The 19506-nt window shown below is 40.2% G+C and overlaps 1 protein-coding gene across 1 annotated transcript in view; it reads right to left on the minus strand.

The window, feature by feature from the left end:
• The window catches only part of REV1 (REV1 DNA directed polymerase), a 110735-nt gene that overhangs the window by 74451 nt on the left and 16778 nt on the right, over nucleotides 1-19506 (minus strand). The window contains exons 5-6 of the mRNA XM_089688110.1: nucleotides 8472-8624; nucleotides 2593-3263 (exon numbers count right to left, since the gene is read on the minus strand). Of these exons, the coding sequence (XP_089544236.1) occupies nucleotides 2593-3263; nucleotides 8472-8624 (824 nt within the window). The remainder of the gene's footprint in view (nucleotides 1-2592; nucleotides 3264-8471; nucleotides 8625-19506) is intronic.

A 19506-nucleotide genomic window follows, 5' to 3' on the forward strand; every position in this document is an offset into this window, starting at 1 on the left:
TTCTGTATGTTGTAGAAGGCTCCAGGACAGAGGGCTGCAGATAGACAGGTACAGCTTATGTAGGAGGATTTGTTTAATTTCTGTGTATCACCTGAGGCTAGTCATTTACCTGGGTATATGCAAGGGTTTACAACCACTTTAAATAAAAGAGGCTAATATACTAAAGTGGTTCTAAACACTAAAGGTTTTTTTTACCTTAAAGTACTCTCTGCATTAAAGTAAAAAAAAACCTGCACTGCCTGCCTCCCCCTCCCTAACACTTACCCGAGTCCTTTATTGATCCAGCGCTGTGTACAGCTGCAAGTCTTCTCTTCCCTCTTCCTGGTCCAACAGGTTTTGCTGATATCAAATCAAATCCAGTGAGGAGGGAGTGGGGCTGGACCAACAGTTTGCTCTGGGGGCAGACACAGAAAAGAAGGAGCTAAGAGCACCAGCAGGGACCCCAGAAAAGGAGGTTTGGGGTTGCTCTGTGCAATACCAAATGCTTTCCTGGGTCCAATCTCGATCCAGTGTTGTACCCAAGGGCAGCCGCGCTGCTCTTGGTTTCTCCCTTCTCACTGGACTCAGTGAGAGCAGCAGGAGTCATTGGCTCATGCTACTGTCAATCAAACTTAGTGACGAGGAAGCAGGGGGAAGGTCTACAGACACACGCAACCCAGCTTGGGATTGAACCCACGTGTGCCATAATAGGAAGTGGCTTCCTGTGGTGGCACACGGAGAAGAAAAGGAGCCAAGAGCACAGACAGGGGACCCCAAAAGAGGTAGAGTAGGGCTGCTCTGTGCAAAATCATTGATCCTTTTTTTTCCACGAATAGAGCTTTCTATTAAACATGTCCAGTAAAAATGTGGACGTTTTTCCAGGCTTTGAATAAATTGGAGAAAGTCCCAGATTCTTTCATTAGATTTTGGTGTCCCTACTAGGGAACAGGCTGCTTTTCCTCTAGTTAGAATCTGCACTATTACTGGCCTCTAGTAAGTTACAAATTCCACACATCCACGCTCATTATCCCTGTGGGACAACCCGGACCTCCCCGAATTGCTTACACTTCCTGACTTCCGCTTATGGATCAATAGGGGGATTTTGTATGTTTCTCAGGTGTTCACTGGTGCTGGTGTCAAATCCTTTAAGGACCTCATAATGGAACATAACCTCCCCAATTTCATGTTTTTTTGTTATCTCAAGCTCCGCCATGCACTGCGTGCCCAATTCGGTGACTCCAATTTGCAGCTCGACTCTATCTCTCTCATGGACGTGATTTTGGGTACGGAGTCCAAAAAACTTACATCTACATTTTATAATGCTATACTTTTAACTTCTGCATCAACTTTGGCATATCGACTTAAAACCCACTGGGAGGTGGACGTGTGGTAGCTGGATGATGAAATGTGGGAGGAGGTGCTGTCCTCAACCAAGACAAGTCTCCCCAAAACTGTCAGACCACCTCATTCAGCTATATATAATACATAGAACTTATTTAACAACCATTTGGTTGTCTAAATATAGACCACAGCATAGTCCGCTTTGTCCTAAGTGTGGTGATCCTAATAGTACTTTTTTTCATTTAATATGGTCTTGTCCTCTAATTCAGGGCTACTGGCCTCAGGTGGTCCGATTTCTCCATGATAAAATGAGTTCTCCCCTCACCCTCTGCCCCAAGCAGTGTTTACTCAGTCTTCTCCTTAGTTCGGAAACTGACCAGTTTCAAACTCTTTTTCTTCAAGAAACTTTGTTTGTGGCTAGATTATTGAACGCTCGAACGTGGCTGCAGGCGTTGCCGCCAACGTTTTCACAGTGGGTTGCTGCAAAAAACAGCACCTTACTAAATAAGAAAGTTATTTATATACATAGAGGAAGCCCTGCTAAATACCATAAAGTTTGGGATAAATGGCTTGATTCCATGATCACCAGTGATGAGGAGGAGGAAGAGGAATGATCATTTCCCGTATGACTATTATACTAGATGTTATTATGTTAGCCTTCCTTTCTTTGCCTGCGGTAAAGGATTTATTATCTGTGTATCGCCATACTCTTTGTTAACCGTTTAGTGTTTGTTTTACTTGGATCTGTAATGTGACTGCATGTCTTCTCCTCTTAAAGAGTTTGCTTGATTAAAAAAAACCATGTCCAGTTAAAAAACATAAAAAATCTAATTTCCTCATAAATTAAGGCCAATATGTATTCTGCTACACGTCTTTGCTGAAAAAAAACCCAACACGTGTAAATTCATTGGTTTACGTTTAAGTTATAGCGTTTACAAGTGGCGGTGTATATATACTGTGCTTTTAAAAGTAAAAATACATTGATCATACAATGAAAGACAAACAATGCAGCCTATGTTTATTTTAGCTTTTGGAGTGAATTTCTTTTTTGAGCAACAAAGCAGTAAAAAGTGCTTGATGAGCCTCAAAAAAAGAACTCCCTTTAGCTCTTGTATGCAATTAGCTTCACTTACAAGATACCTACTGCTACCTTACAGGTATCTTGTGAGAACAACCAACAAAAGCAAAAAAGCTTTGTAGCTGCAGCAGGGTTGGAAAATAATTTGCAAAATCCAAATTTAGCATACCAGACCTTTTACAATGTATACATACCCGTTTTCATCTTTTTTAATCTCTCCCGACCAGAGAAAATGCCATTACTTTGAGTTTGCAGATCCCGGACAAATTCTGTGAACTCACACTTCCATGTTGCTATATGATGAAGTCGAGAATGAGAATAAAAGTCTGAAATAAAATTAGAGTCAGCCGTTTTAGGCAGCTGTGGAGAGGCCGCCTTGGTAGGCAAATGCATGGTAGTGCTTTTTGTGCTTGAAGGCCCCTGGAGAGAATGGTGAGCACCATTGAGTTTATTGTTATTGTGCAAATATGAGAATGAGGTTGAGTTTAACGCAGTTCTGTGTGGGTCACATGGAACACCTGTGTGCCCACTGTTTGGTTGTAACTGCTCTAAAGTGCAGTCTGTAGTGCCTGCGCTAGGCTTTTCCTGCTGCTGCAATAAGTGAAGTCTACTTGTGAAAGAGTTACTTGATTGCACTGAGACATCCAGTGACTTTAAGGCACCATTAGAGCTACAGCTACGTCCATTAAAAACATCCGTGTTGCCTTTGTGGTTCTGTATTCCATTAACCTGGGGATCACAAGATTTTTCTTCCAGATCCCAAAGATCAAAATCCTCTTTTCCTTGTTCAAAGTTTTCTTCATCCTCTTCTTCTTCCAATTCATCCACTCCATTAAGTTGATCAGTTTTGTCTACTAAAAGATTTCTAGAGTGGGGAAACAATTGAGAATTTAAAATGATAACATTTACATATTAGAACTGCAAAATGGTATTATTCTTCAGTTAATAACAAAGTGGACATGTTCACTATTATATGTGAATCTCTTTAAATATCAATTATGCTGTCAGCTAATACACAATTTTGTATAGTTGCATATGTTAAAAAAATGTCCATCAAGATCAATAACAATAAATAGCTTATAGATGCTATTTAAAAATCGGGTAACACACAGTTGGTAATTTTAAACATCTGTATGATTTTACCACATGTAAATAAAAAATCATATTTACAGTATCTCCTCCATTAAACATTAATGCATCTCTATATTCTCACATTCAGATATAACACATGAAGTAGGATAAAACAAAAAGGGATAAATCCAGATGATCCTATGCTTCTAACATATCGCACTATGAGAAATTCTCTATCTCAACTTAATTACCCTACTCCTCCACACTTCTATTCTTCTCTCCCTCCTCGCCCACTCCACATTCCCCTTCTCCATGAATATCACATCCCCAGCAGCCAATTTTTCAAGGCATCGATATCTCTTCCACCTACAGAAGTCCCAACTACTCCAACCCAGACCATGCTCCATTGTCCTGCATTCTCTTTTTCCTCTTAAAATGTGCCTAACCAAAACTCATTAAAGTGTTACTAAACCCCAGACCCTGCATTCACTATATCTGGTCTCACACAGTACACACAACATGGAAGTGCAATTATTTTAGTAAATATAAACTGCTAAATACCTTTTCTCATCAGAAGTTAGAGCAGTCTTGAGACTTCTATCAGTATCAAGCAGAGCACTGGTTACAGCTTGTGGGAAGAGTTTTCTTTCTGCTTTGCTTTTTACACAGTGCAGAGGATTAACCCCTTAGGTTCCACAGTGAGTATAACAAGCATGCTTTACTGCATATACAGACTGATTTTACGATTGTGGGTTTAGTAACACTTTAAGTGTAAGTATGTGTATATTCATTGTGAGGGGAAAAAGAGGTGAGGTATAAAGGAATGGGGAGTGAATGGAAGGAGTGATTAGAGGAAAAGAGAAAGCAAAAACCTACTCCCTTGCTTCCTCCTCTTACTCTCTATAAACAGTGAATTGTGTGTTTATTAATCATTTAGTGACTCTGTGAATTCACAATACCTGGGGTTATTACCTTATTAAATATTACCATCATTAGTTACTTCAATAGGAGGATTATTGAAGTAAGGCAAACCTATGTCTGTCTAAGGGGAAGAGGGGACGAATAAACCTGCTAAACCACTGTCCTAGCCAATGGGACACCTAACCTATGTCTATTATTCTTAAACTTCCTTATCTAAAACTTCTCTCACATCCTACCTAGTGTTAAGCCAGCCATGCATAGATCACAATTCGATCCATGTAAGGGTTAGCTGTTTGTATACTAGTCGATATATCGATCAACTTGTGTACAACCAGCCTGTCAGGTTTTTAGCGAATGACCAGTGCAAAACTGATCATTGTATTCTGCTGGCCGGGCTGAAAGGGAGGGGGGGGGGGGGTGTGCAGGGGGTTCAAATACAAAAGCTGAGCATGAGTGATTCCTCCATCCACATCAAATGTGTGCATGGGGGAACTGGTTCATGCATCAAGTATGGCCTGCCTTGACCTCCCTTCTATCTATTTCTTCTTATTTAGAGTGGTTTTAAAGGAAAGACATTTCTTACTATAATGAATTTGCTGCATTAGGTAAACAGTCCCAGTAGTTGTATTGGTCCTCACCTCCATAAATACAGCGGGGAAAATAATTATTTGGCCCCCTGCAGATTTTGTAAGTTTGCCCACTTACAAAGAAATTAAGGGTCCATAATTTTTATCATAAGTGTAATTTAAATGACAAAGACAGACTATCAACCAAAAATTCAAAAACACATGATACCAATGTTATAAACTGAGTTACAGTTCAGTGAGTAAAATAACTATTTGATCTCCTACCAGCTCATGTAGTGCACAACTTAGTCCTGTCAATTTAAGAAGGTGCTCCTAACAACAACTCGTTATGTGTATAAAAGACACCTGTTCACAGAATCTCTTTCTTCCAGTCAAACCTCCCCACCATGGGCAAGACTAAAGAGCTGTCAAAGGATATCAGGGACAAGATTGTAGACCTGCACAAGGCTGGAATGGGCTACAAGACCATCAGCAAGAAGCTTGGTGAGAAAGAGACAACTTTTGGAGCAATTATTTGTAAATGGAAGAAATACAAAATAACCATCAATCTCCTTTGGTCTGGAGCTCCATGCAAGGGCTGTACTTAGAACCAGCAAACACAAATGCTTTTGCGCTTGGGGATAGACGTGATGCAGGTTGCAACCACACTAAGAATGTCCTGGAACATGCACACCTTGCTGCCCTCAAATAGACCGGGGGAATCCAAATATACTGAATGAGGAAAGAACAAACAGAGGGCGCACAGGCCTAGTGCATTACCATAAAAAATGTTTAATAAGAAATAAAGTGGGTGCTGCACTCACAAAACGACAATAAAGTCAAGGCACATCATAAAAGAACAGCTGGGTCAACACCGCGCTGAGTAACAGTCCACAATAGGGAGTGTTGACATCCAATAGGCTGATGCGTTTCAAGGACTTGCCTCTTCCTCAGAGCCAACTGACCAAATGTCTGCTCCCTCTTTTATATGCTCATTACTAGTTAAACCAAAGGTCACATGGGCCGTCCTGGACACTCCCTTATGCAGGTGGAGGAGTCACAAGGGCAATTGACATAGTATAAGTAAACACAAAAGATCTATAAAAATATATAATATATATGTATAAATAAAACCATTGAAACTAGTGATAATCATAAAATCATATGAACCATAAGAAGTGTGCAAATGAAAAATAAATAAGTAGAAAGTTACACATATATATATATATATATATATATATATATATATTAAAACTCCTTCCCTGGTGATGCATTAAATCCATGTCCCATGGTTGTCTATGGCAAGCAGAGCACTAGGCAGCTTCGTAGTGTCATTCATCCATCCATCCATTTATTTAAATGAGAGTAGTGCAGTGCATCACCAGGGAAGGAGTTTTAATATATATATATATATGTGTAACTTTCTACTTATTTATTTTTCATTTGCACACTTCTTATGGTTCATATGATTTTATGATTGTCACTAGTTTCAATGGTTTTATTTATACATATATATTATATATTTTTATAAATCTTTTGTGTTTACTTACACTATGTCAATTGCCCCTGTGACTCCTCCACCTGCATAGGGGAGTGTCCAAGACGGCCCATGTGACCTTTGGTTCAACTAGTAGTGAGCATATAAAAGAGGGAGCAGACATTTGGTCAGTTGGCTCTGAGGAAGAGGCAAGTCCTCGAAACGCATCAGCCTATTGGATGTCTACACTCCCTATTGCGAACAGTTACTCAGCACTGTGTTGACCCAGCTGTTCTTTTATGATGTGCCTTGACTTTATTGTCGTTTGTGAGTACAACACCCACTTTATTTCTTATTAACATTTTTTATGGTAATGCACTAGGCCTGTGCGCCCTCTGTTTGTTCTTTCCTCCTTCAGTATATTAGGGCTGTACTTACCGGAGTCCTTTTCTCGATCCAGCACTTTGCCAGTCTGCAGCAGCGCTCTCCCTGCTCTCACAGGACACAGAGGCAGCAGCAGAAAGCTCCTGTTGTTGTCAATCAAATCCTAAAAGCAGGGTTCAAGCCAGCTGGCTTGCTATGGGGGAGAAGCAGAGAGCACCGGCAATGTGCAATGGTATTAGGTAGGTAGCAGGTATGTATAGCATGTTTATTATGTTAGCCTTTATAACCACTCTAAGTGTCCACCCTCAATGTTTCTTTAATATATTTACATTTTTTCCTGAATCTTTTTCATCAGACCACTTATCTTAGCTTATCTAACTTCGCTACTACCACTTGTGAATACAGCATATACTAAGGACTGTTTAACCACTTCCTGTCCGGACACTTTTACCCCCTTCCTGTCCAGGGCAATTTTCAGCTTTCAGCGCTATCACACTTTGAATGACAATTGCGCGGTCATGCAATACTGTACCCATATGAATTTTTTACCATTTTTTTGAGACAGATAAAGCTTTATTTTGGTGGTATTTATTCACCGCTGGGATTTTTATTTTTTTTACTATGTAAATGAAAAAGTCCAAAAATTTTGAAAAAAAGTGTTTTTTTTTATAAAATTTTGCAAATAAATAATATTTCATCCTAAATCTTGGCCAAAATTTATTCCGTTATTTTTTTAGTAAAAAAAAAAAATCCAAATTAGTTTATAACCAAACATTATAATTTTTAAACATTTTCTTTTACATTTTTATTTTATTTTTTTTTATATTATTTTTTATTTTTATTTTTTATTTTTACATACTGTCACCCTAGCAGTACAGTGTCACCATGGTGACACTGTACTACTTGTGGGGGGTGATGAAGATTTTTTTTTTTTTTTTTACACTGATTGCTTTTACACCCATATAGGATATAAAAGCAATCATTTCTCTTTCTCTCTGTCTGCATTCTTGCAGTCATTGAGAAATACTGAGTGAGCTGTGATTGGTCACAGCTTGTCACATGGCACAAGGCTGTTGTGAATAGCCTTGTACCATGTGACCTCTGTGATCATTCACAGATTTCACACGTAGTAAGCAATGATGTCACAAGTGACATCTTGCTTACTACTTTGCATGTGATCACTGATTCGCCAATCAGTGATCACATGACCGGGACCTCGTACAGAGGTCCCGTCCGATGATCGGTGTTTCACTGTGTCCGGAGGACACAGCGGACACCGGATCGCGGTGGTGCGCGCTCCTAGGGAGCGCGCACAGCTAGAAAAGGCGGGTGCCGTTTAGGAACGGCAACCCGACCTTGGACTGCCACCGCCCTGCCGTTTATAAACAGCAGGCGGACGGCAAGAGGTTAAAATCAACCCATCCCTTCCAAACCCTATAAAACGTATCATGAGTCTCTATGGCTATATAAAAGACCTTCCAAAAGACAGGTCTGGTCTACTTTTCATTAGTCACTCAATGATAGTTGCTAGTTTATCTGAACTCCAATATTTATTTATCAATGCTTTAAGTGCATCTAGTAAATGTGGTATTATTGAACTCCTGTATTTCCCTCTTGAGCTGAGTTCTAACACACAGTTGTTGACATTACTCACACTTTATGGTTGAAATCTTGACTGACATTCCTTGACCCGGAGTGGAAATTCTCTGTCCTGCATTTAAATGTGAAGTCCAGGCCTTTCTGAACACTAGACTGCTTTGTGTAAAGCTGGTAGGGTACAAAGGAAAGGAGACGACCAGCTTTTATGCTGTAAAAAACATAAGAGTATAAAAAAAAAATCACTTTTTTTCTAAATATTAGTCAACAAATATTAATGTATATTAGACAAGTTTCTAAGTCTGTGCAAGTGATTTTTCAATAAAGGCCTTACACATACCAATTAAATCCAACACTCTCCTTGTTATTTACTCTGACATTTTATAACAGATAGCTGTAGCTATGGCTTTTAAACTGGGAGAGGAGACTGATGTACAGATCAGATTGGCATTCACAAAGGGGATGGATCAACCGCCCAATGATACAACTGAGACAATTAAGGTGAAGTTTAAAAATCACAACAAACTCAGTATCAAATATCTAAATAAGAAATGGGACATTTTGTCTCTGGAATCATATACTGAACAAAGTATGATTCCAAGAGGCCTCCGTGAGAGGATGGTCCCAGCGGAACACCTCCACACTGAGCGCTTCTTGGAAAGATAGAAATCTTGTCTCCAAAGAGGTATAGCGGTCATGCGCCTTATTGTAAAGGAAAAGAAATTCCAACTTGAGGAACTACAGAAACAAATTGAGGAGAGTGTTGGGAGAGCTTGATCTTTTTAAAGATGAACTGGAATGTGAAAGGCAATATGAATTATTAAAGAAGGAGGTGGTTAAGATTCAGAGGAATCTCAAAACTACTAGGCAACTTAAATTTAGAAGAGACCTTGAAGACTGGAATAAGGGACCTATTTTTGACTTAACAAATAATAGAAGGAGGAGCCGTTCACTCCAGAGACGATTTACTCCCAACCGTGGCGGTGCCTCATCCTCTGAGAGTGATGAGAATTCATCTAAATAATTGGTCTCTTTTTATAAGATCCAGTCTCCTACAACCAAGCGACCAGACATCAATGGGAAATGAACAAAGGTATATTGGTAGACAAGGGTCAAGGGGAGGAAATAGAACATTAGACAATATAGACATATTAAACTCCTGCAAAAAGGTCTTTTTCTTCCACTGCTCATATGGATGAATTTGAGGTCTTAATTTTCTCCTTAGGAAGATCCTCTTAAAAACTTTTTTTAAAGAACCATCAGAATCAGAGAGGCGGCAAGAAATTTTCCTGAGTGATACAGAAAGACAGGCACTAAATGATTTGCTTAGTTTCTTAAATGAATATGCTGAATTGAGGAGGACCCAGCCTCGTTGCCTATAAGAACAGTTGATTTGAATATTAAGTCCACAAAGATACCTTCCTTACAGCATAATAGGTGGGTGAGCTTATTCTTGGAGTTGGTACAGAAAGATCTCAAAATGGTTAACTGATCCTTTAGGTTTAACAATAATCTCTCTAAAGACGAATGGAGAGCTCTTAATGAGCTCAACAATGCCCCCAATATTGTGATTAAAAGTAACAACAAAGGTGGCAATGTGGTACTACTTAATGACTCTGACTACGTGGCGGAGATAACAGGAAGAAGGGTCAGCAGCACACCAAAGGATAGATGAATATAGTGTGTATTTATTGATCCATAGGACACACAAAACACCAGGACATGAATACAGGACTTGTTAATACGTTTCACACGATCTCGTGCTTAATCATAATTTGGTTATGATTAAGCACGAGATCGTGTGAAACGTATTAGCAAGTCCTGCATTCATGTCCTGGTGTTTTGTGTGTCCTATGGATCTATACACTATATTCATCTATCCTCCGGTGTGCGGCTGACCCTTCTTCCTGTTGCATCGTGTGTGGTGGCGAGCCAGAGCCTGCACCTGTCATGGATTGATCTGGATTGTTTGCCTGAGCGGTATACCTTTTGTTCTTTGGATACGTGGCGGAGCTGCAAAGACAACTGGGGGATCAGACAACTTATCTAACATTACCACAGAATTAGTTTACCAACTCAATTATAAATTACAACTGGGTTAGAAGGCAAGCTTACTCTCCAAGAAGATCCATGATTACCTGAAGGTTGAGACATATAATACACCAACCTTTTATATTGTTCCTAAAATTAATAAAAATCCAACTAAACTACCGGGGAGACCAATAGTGTCAGCTGTTAATGGTTCCCTTGAAAGGTTAGTAAATACTTGGATAATCTTATTAAAGGTATGGTAGTCCAACTATTATCGTAGGTACAAGATACGAGAGATGTCCTTCTCAGGATATAGGCGTTGGAGATCGCTCATTGGGGCAGATGTGGAGTCTCTTTATACCTCCACATCCCAGGATTGTGGTCTCCGGGCGATGGCTTATTTTCTTGAAATTCATTATCCTAACCTGGGTGCCCAGAATGAATTTATTTTAGAATTGCTTAACTCTGTGCTTTCCACTAATTTCTTCCAGTTTTTCGGAATGTACTACCAACACGTAAGGGGCATTTCAATGGGTGCCCCCTGGGCTCCAGCCAGGGGTGGACTGACAACTCATGGGGCTCCCGGGCAATAGGGGATCATGGGGCCCGTGTCCTTTCCCAAACTCAAAAAAGCCTATGAAAAAGGTGCCAGGGGCATCTCATGGGGCCCTCTACTGACCCCGGGCCCTCGGGCAGTGCCCCTAGTTTCCAAATGGTCAGTCTGCCCCTGGCTCCAGCATATGCCAGTTTACATCTGGGAAAATGGGTGTTAAATGTCGTGTACCATTCTCGCTTGAACCTGGCCCACGCAGTGCCGTGGATCAGGTACATCGACGATGTCCTTATGGTTTGGACAGGGTCAGCTGAACAACTACATATGTTAATGACAGAACTGAATCTCAATGAACCTAATATTAGACTGACTTATAATTTCCATCATAAGGAGATTCCGTTCTTGGACCTCTATCACCATAACGGAAGGCTTTCTTTGTACTAGAACGTTTAGAAAGGATAAAGCAGCCAACACTTTCCTCCACGCAAGTATCCATCATCCGGAACCTCTGAAAAGGGGGATTCCAATAGGCCAGTTCCTCCGTATTAGGAGAAACTATACTCAGTTTAAAGAATTTAGGAATGAGTCCAATCAGATGTATAAAAGATTTCGGGAACGAGGATATCCCCAAAATGTCCTGAAGCTAGCCAAAAAACAGGCATCTAGGAGAGAACATAGTACTTTACTCCAACAGTCAATGAAGGCCTCTAATAAGGATGCAACTTTGGGCCCCACACGATTTATTACCAAATTTCGTTCTCAATGGGGGGAGATAAGGTCTATACTTTCTCAACATTGGCATGTTTTGACTTCCAATCTGGTAATTGCAAAAATTGTCGGCCCTAAACGTTCCATGGTGGCCAAACGAGCAAGTAACTTAAAAGATATTCTGGTACTTGGAATTTACTAGAAGATCTTTCTCTAACTAGCCACCATATAGTACTGGTATGTTTCCCTGTGGACACTGTTCTATCTGTCCGTTTGTTGAAAAGACTAAGGTGTTCACCAATGCGGATCGTATGAGGACCTATGATATTAAGTACAGACAGGGTACTTTACATGATTGAATGTCCCTGTAAGAAATGTTATGTGGGTAAAACAAAAAGATCCCTCCATGTCCAGATCGGTGAACACTTAAGAGCTATTAGAAGTAACAGTAAACCGAAACAGGGGGAAAAGTGAATCCCTTGGCACTTCACTTTAAAGAAAAACATGGAGGCCTGACCACTTGTCTAAGAGTTAAGGGGTTCTTTAGCCTGAAACTATCTGCCAGGAGAGGTGACTTTGATGAAGTCCTTCTCCAGCATGAAAAACAAGTTTTTCTTTCTGGTTGATGCTGTTACTAATCAAATGCTCCTGGGGCCATTTGATTATTTAATATCTAATTTATGTGTTCTTAGTCCCTGGACCTTTGGTACTCCGATTCTAAAGAGGAGGTCCTCATTCTATAGGGGGTTAATATTCTATTTCTAATATAAATGTTTACTGTCTGGGGTACACTCTATGAGTTAATGATTGCTGATCTGTGTCTCCACATTAGTGTTTTCTCATGGTGGACATAGTTATCTGGACAAGGGAGAGTACCGGTCTAATCCTTTATCGGGTCGTGGACTATTTTGCAGTGAGAACGCCATGATAATGGTAGTACTCTGCACGTAAGTGGGAACTTTCACATATACATATCCCCTACTTCACTTAATGAGACTTGGCTACCTGGACTTGGATGCAGCCTTAGTCTCTCAGCCACCTTATTCGCAACTATCGTGGTCCCAAGGTAACTACATGAGACACCTCTCCTGGTCACATCCCATCATCCCTTTACTGAGACTGTTTAAATCAGGCCCAGCAACAATAGCGTTCCTCTGAAGGATTTCCTCCTAAAGGTTCGGAGTGAATGTGTCTTCCTTCAACTAGAAGGAGTTCTACCTTAATGCCAACATTGACTATGGCCTTGTCACTAAGACACAGCCGCACTTGATTGCACTGCGAGTCAGCTCTTTTGGATTATTCACCATTCTCCGCACAGTATATATGAAGGCAGCTGGACTTTTGTTATTATGCTTTTCTTTTTTATATGAATTTCTGCTAATTCATTAATATTGTTAACGAGATTGAGGTTTACAGTTTCTAAACAAGCTCTAATTCCTATATGGCTATATGTTTATTCATTTTCCGCAGCCTTCGCTTTCATTACCAATAATTTGCTGTCCCTTAAGCTATATCCTGACTCTACCTCCTTTACACTGCTAGATGCTCACATTGAATGGGTCATATGCTCCTTGAAGTGGAGGTTTAGAGCCTCGGGATATAGCAATTTTGGGGGCTTGACATGTACTAGTAACATCGAACCCCGGTTCCCTAATTTTTAAAGTGACACCGTTGTCATGTTTTTAATGGTGACGGGTGAAGATATAGTTTAATTTTTTGTATGTGTATATTCATGGCGTTCTACTGTATTGTGGTTTCAATAAAGATATAGTTTCAGTTAAACCACCTGGGTCACCTAGTAGTGCCTTCTTTTCTTTAGGGGCTCTTCCGTAAAAACATTTTTATAGTCCAATTTTTTGTCGGGTACCATGACCCGCACCTGTCTGGTGAGTTAGTGAAATGACTAATAATTTTCTCCTCTACATGGTGTTACTGTACTTTTTGTAATACAGTTCCCCCTTTTTATCTTTTATGGTGTAAACGCACGCATCGAGGCGCTTACACATGAAAACGTCTATTGCAATACATTACATATTGCCATGCACTCCAGAATGAGAGCAATAATTCTAGCACCAGACCACCTCCGTAATGCTAAACTGATCACCTATAGGGGGCTTTTAAAGCATACTGAGGTTTGCCCCGTTTCATGGACGTACACAAATTTAAGGTTTGACATGGTGGGTATCTATTTATTCGGTGTAACCTTTTATATTTGACCAAACAATAGGGTAATAGCGCGTATATGTGCCCTAAAATTAACTTTAATGTGTTTTTTTTACTGAAATTTTGCGTTTCCTAGACCTTTGTGGTAATATCCTGTCACTTAAAAAATTGGAACTACCACTATTTTATTCTCTAGGGTGTCTGCTTTCAGAAAATATATCATGTTTTGCACGGTTTATGTAATATTCAGGCCTGAAATGATTTTTTAAATGTGTGCAAAAAACGGCTGTGGCAGCAAAAAGTTCACATTTGGGAACCTGTTACATGTTCTACCCATTTTGAGGGTGGAACATGTAACATGTTCCCGCTCCTGCAGCGGCTCAGTGATCTGAGCACCTGGTGTGACAGCAGTACCGGGAGAAGTTCGCTGTACCAGCTGTTACTTTCTGAAAAAAGTGTGGCCATGCGGGGCTCCGCTCACACAGCCGCATCATTCATTCACAGAGTACTGCAAATGAATAAACTACGAGTACCAACATCTTTTGCAGATGTCAGCTTGTAGTTCTTAATTAACTACCACAGCGCTTGTGAGCACTGTGGTAGTTCATTGATTCTTCCTGTCAGTGTGAAACTGCCTGTTCATATGATGTACAGGCAGACAGATTACACTTACAGTCTGCAGGAGTCCTGCATTATGCTCACCATCCAAAGTCTCATGAATGTCAGATGAACCTTCTTTCAGCCATCCAGGGATTGGACCAGGGGGTTATCACTCCTGTTCCTCCAAGCAAAACATTTTTTTATTTAAACGATTTACAGTTCTAAAACCCAAAATTGAGCTATTCGTCCTATCCTATCTTGGATATAAAGGTTTCCAATGCCTTTGTTGCTCTTCAAATATTTTGAAAGAAATATATTTGTTCAGTTATTGACTCCATTCATCGCGGAGACTTCTGACTATCTAGCAACATGAAAGATGTGTTTACACATCCTCATGTTTCCAGGTCATCTGTGGTTCCTTTGCCAATGGTAATGACTACTATCAGTTTGTGCCCTCTCTCTTCACCCCAGCCCAGAGAGTGTTCACAAAGGTCCTTGCACCACTTTTGGGTCTTCTAGAGATATTCCAATCATTGATTAACTGGGTGATCTGCTGCTGCAACAGCAGACCTCTCTGACCTTAGACTTGAATGTGTCAATCTCTATGTAGACCTTGAAGGACTTCAGATGGATCCTAACTTTGAGACGTCATCTCTGATCCCTTCACTTAGGCCTTCTCCAACATATCTTTTAGACCAAGGTTTTCCCACCCCAAGAGAAGTTGCTGAAAATGCAGTATCAGTAGAGGCCATGGAGCTTCAGCTAACAAACATAAATAGCATACCATTCTTTCTAAGGCCAATTTGGAATACTCTCAACCTTGATCCTCAATCCAGACATTGTGGTTGAAAAGTTCTGCAAACAGTTATTTGATGCCCTTCACTTTTTTTTCTTTTTGGAAAACCCTAGGTTGTAAGCTATCTTTGTAAGCAGATACTATTCATAAAATGCCCCTTATCCATGAAAAAAGGATCAAGAATATGAGCCAAAAAACATGAAAAGAAAATCCTTTGTGAAGATGCTGTTGTCAGCTAATTCAACAAGTAGAGTGGATCAGACCACAAACTACTGTATAGGTACAGGTGATATTTTCTTTTCCAAATAAATGAAGGTGAATTATATACTAAAAGGAAATTTTGTTTTAAACAAAACATGATTTGGAAACATTTATTTTCTAAGACCACGACAGGTGACAAAGCCCTTAAGAGATCTCGCTTTTAGCTTTTTGAACATCTCTGCTTTCATATAATAGGCTATGTGCAAGAGGTGCTGTATGATCAGATGTGATTTGAAAATCAGTAGCGGGTAATTATTCAATATGGTACTAATTTACTAGAACAATGTGCGTATAAAAAGATTTCTCTGAAGCAAAGAACAATTAAATACATTACCTGTAAACAAGACCATTTGAACCAAAAACCCTCTTTAATTATGTGTCTCCCCCTAACCTCTTAGTATCATGGTCATAGCCGTGCTGAGTTCATGCCTGCCTGACATTAAGTACTATTGCGAGAATATCATAAGCACTCCCAAATGTTACAAATGACAGGAAAGTTCAGAGAGTAATGTACATTCTGCGTTCACACCACCTACCACATCATCATGATTGACAGCAAGATGTAGGGAATGGTGTCCTTTTCTGGATCTGCCCCATAACTGAGAGGAAGGATTCCAGAAAACTGTCAGCCTGCGGTGCTAAGGAAGCAAACAGTAACCACATAAACTGAAAGCTTTTCCTTACAGAAAGGTACACCATTTTTGTAAAATTTGTGGACATGTACCCAGTGAAGTGACTAGTATTAGGTGATACAGAGATGAAACAAGTCCTCCTACAAAAGTCGTAGCTGTGTATCTGTAGCCATTTCTTCTGTATATCTTTCTGAAAACACATTTATTGTAGCAGCAGGGGGCGGGGATCTGAAGTCTTCATACAGCCTACAGATCTGAGCCCTGATTGGAGGGAAGGGACACACCTCCCTTCACACAGTACACAGAACAAGCACAGCTATGGATACCAGTCACAGACTGCAGCTTGCTCCCAGTCACCATTTTAACTCTTGGTGTCAGGAAATGCTGGCAGAACTGGGTCATACTGATCACAGGGGAACCACAGATAGAAATAATATTCATAGCTTTGGAGAAAGACAAGCTCACTGTGTATAAGGATGTGCTTTTTTCATATTTTATGTTTGAGGTTTACAACCACTTTAACCGTAAACTCCATATGTTGGAGTACTGTACAGGACACAGGACGTGCAGTCATAGACCATGGGCTGTATGTCACTTTTTTCAGATGATTGAATACTGGAAAAAGATTTTCTAGGAATGTCCCCCAGTGCATCCACATATAACACCACCCACTCTGTGGGACTCCAATTTTGTGGCAAGCAATAAAGAGAAACAGAGGACAGGTGGGAGGAACCTTTTTTCTTGTATTAAAAGAAAAAGACTCCAGAGGGAGAGAGAGACATAATTTTGCCCCAGGACAAATCATTGGTAAGACCTCATCTGGAATATGTAGTTCAGTTTTGGGCACCAATTCAAAAAAAGGATAATTGGAGAACTGGAGAAAGTACAGAGAAGTGCAACCAAACTGATAAGAGGCATGGAGGAGATCAGCTATGAGGAAAGATTAGAGGAAATTAATTTACACTCTCTTTAGAAGAGGAGATTAAGGGGGGATATGATCACCATGTATGAATAAATACATAAGTGAACTATATAATGAACCAAGTGTAAATTTATTAACTTTCAGACTATTACAGAGTACAAGGGGACACTCTTTATGTCTGGAGGAAAAGAGATTTAACCCTTACATACAGAAAGGATTCTTCACAATAAGAGCTGTGAAAATGTGGAATAGACTCCCTCAAGAACTAGTTCTGGGTGGGCCTCCGTGCCATTCAACATTTTCTAGCAGAGGATCCCCTCATGAATCCAAGACAGGCACAGTTCATTCTGGAGGCCACCCAATTCTGCCTACAAATCAATTACTTCGAATTCAAAGGACAGTTCTTCCTACAGAGGAATCGCACAGCTGTGGGAGCATACTTTGCCCCTAGTTATGCCAACCTAACCGTGGGTTTATGGGAATAGGAACATATAACCCATAACAATCCTTTTGCCTCCCATATCATATTCTATGGAAGATACATAGATGATATAGTGATCATATGGGATGCCCCCCCCCCCCCCAGACTGTTGACTCCTTCACACAATACTGCAATCAGAATCACCTTGGACTATCTTTCAGCTATGTAGTAGATCCCCACACCCTTGCCTTCCTTGATCTACACCTTTGTCACGCCAATGATAACATTTTCTCAAAAAAACCCACTCAAACCCACTGCTGGGAACTCATATATTCACTTTTAGAGCTGTCATCACCCGAAACATACAGGATCTACACCTTAGACACCCTAGCCCCAGGAGGGCTTAATAAGGAGATTAAGATACACACTATATTATAATCATCTGTCCATTCCTCCGACAATACCCTAATGTCTATCCTAGCAACGCATCTTCCATACATAGATGTGCATATATTGACATGCGCATATAGTCATATGAGTTTTCTCCCCCCCCCCCTTCTCTTTTCAGTGCCCCCGCATTCATTATCCTGTTTCTTTTTGTTATTGACACTACCGTACATGCAATTTTACATTCATTACCATTTTTATTATCGTTGCTAACAGTATGTGTACACTGTTATACACATATATATCCTTCATAATATTCTGTTTTATGGTTCTGTGCTCTCTTTTTAATATCATTATATATTTTATAGCTTTGTGCTTTGAGATCATGTTCCACATTGATATGCGTTTTTTCCATGTTACTGTGTCTTTAAATCTCCACTGAGCATTGTTGCTCCACACCTGGTAGTGTCCTCTATTTAAGCTGCTACTCCCCCAAGGTCCACCAGGCCAATAGAAGGAGCTAGAGGCTCCGAGCGCGTAGCCTGACTTTCCCACGTCTGTGCTCTTCCTCCCCACTGACCCTCTTCCTGTGATGTCACATCCTGCCGGAGTGTTCCATGCTGGTTACTAGGCTCCTTCCTGCACAAACGCCACTGCATCGACTCTACAACACCACCATTCTGTAGGATTGACCACTACAGTGTCTCCCACCATCTCCATCAGCCCAGCTGCTATTGCACCAACCTCCGGTGGCACCTGCAGGACGTTTTGAGAAATGGCCATCTTTCATATACACAGATGAGCTTGTTTTATTACTTCCTTTGTGAGTGTTTTTAATCCTTTGCTATTAAATACAGTGTTATTACTACACTTCTGCCCCTGCATACAGAGCTGGCTTTCTCCGAGGATGGCTGCCGTCTTTTTGTGCTAAAAAGATTCATGGCAAATCGCCTGAGAGACTCTTATAAGGACTTATTGTACACCAATGCATTTACATACCCTGTTTTAAGTACTTGTATGCCGATATTGCCATTATCATCTTTTATTTTTTACTTTATAAATTTCAAAATTTTTAGCCTTTTCACTCTTACACTACTTTACTCCTGTGCGCCAGAGTTACTAGTTTTTTACTATAGGATTGTGTATATGGAGGTTTTCGGTTTATTATTTTTCTATTGGTTGAACTAGATGAACTTATGCCTTATTTGATTCTAACTATGCAACCTGTGTCTTGTACTGTACTCCAATATATGGAATTTACAGACAAGTCAAAATTCCCTTTATCTTATTTGTACAGGACTTGTAAAAATAACTCATAGGACGCCAGCAAGCAATAAACTGAGGGATGGGCATCACTATAGCAAAAAAGAGCAAACAAAAAACAAGGGTCAGTGAAAACAAAAAAAACAAAACAAACAAACAGAAAAATGTAAGCACCTTGCAACTAAAGGCTTGCTTTAGTAGAGGCCTGGAGATCCACCTGGTAAACTTTAAGATATTAAGAACAGAAGACCAGGTGGTGGCTTTGCAGACCTGCATAATGGATGCTTGTTGCAGAAAGGCCCAAGAAGAAGTGACAGATCTGGTGGAGTGGGCCCTGATAGGGAAAGATGGAACTC

The sequence above is a fragment of the Staurois parvus genome, unplaced genomic scaffold (genome assembly GCF_062004578.1).
Source record: "Staurois parvus isolate SC_StPar_1 unplaced genomic scaffold, SC_StPar_1.0 ptg000446l, whole genome shotgun sequence".
In the NCBI taxonomy this organism is placed as follows: Eukaryota; Metazoa; Chordata; class Amphibia; order Anura; family Ranidae; genus Staurois; species Staurois parvus.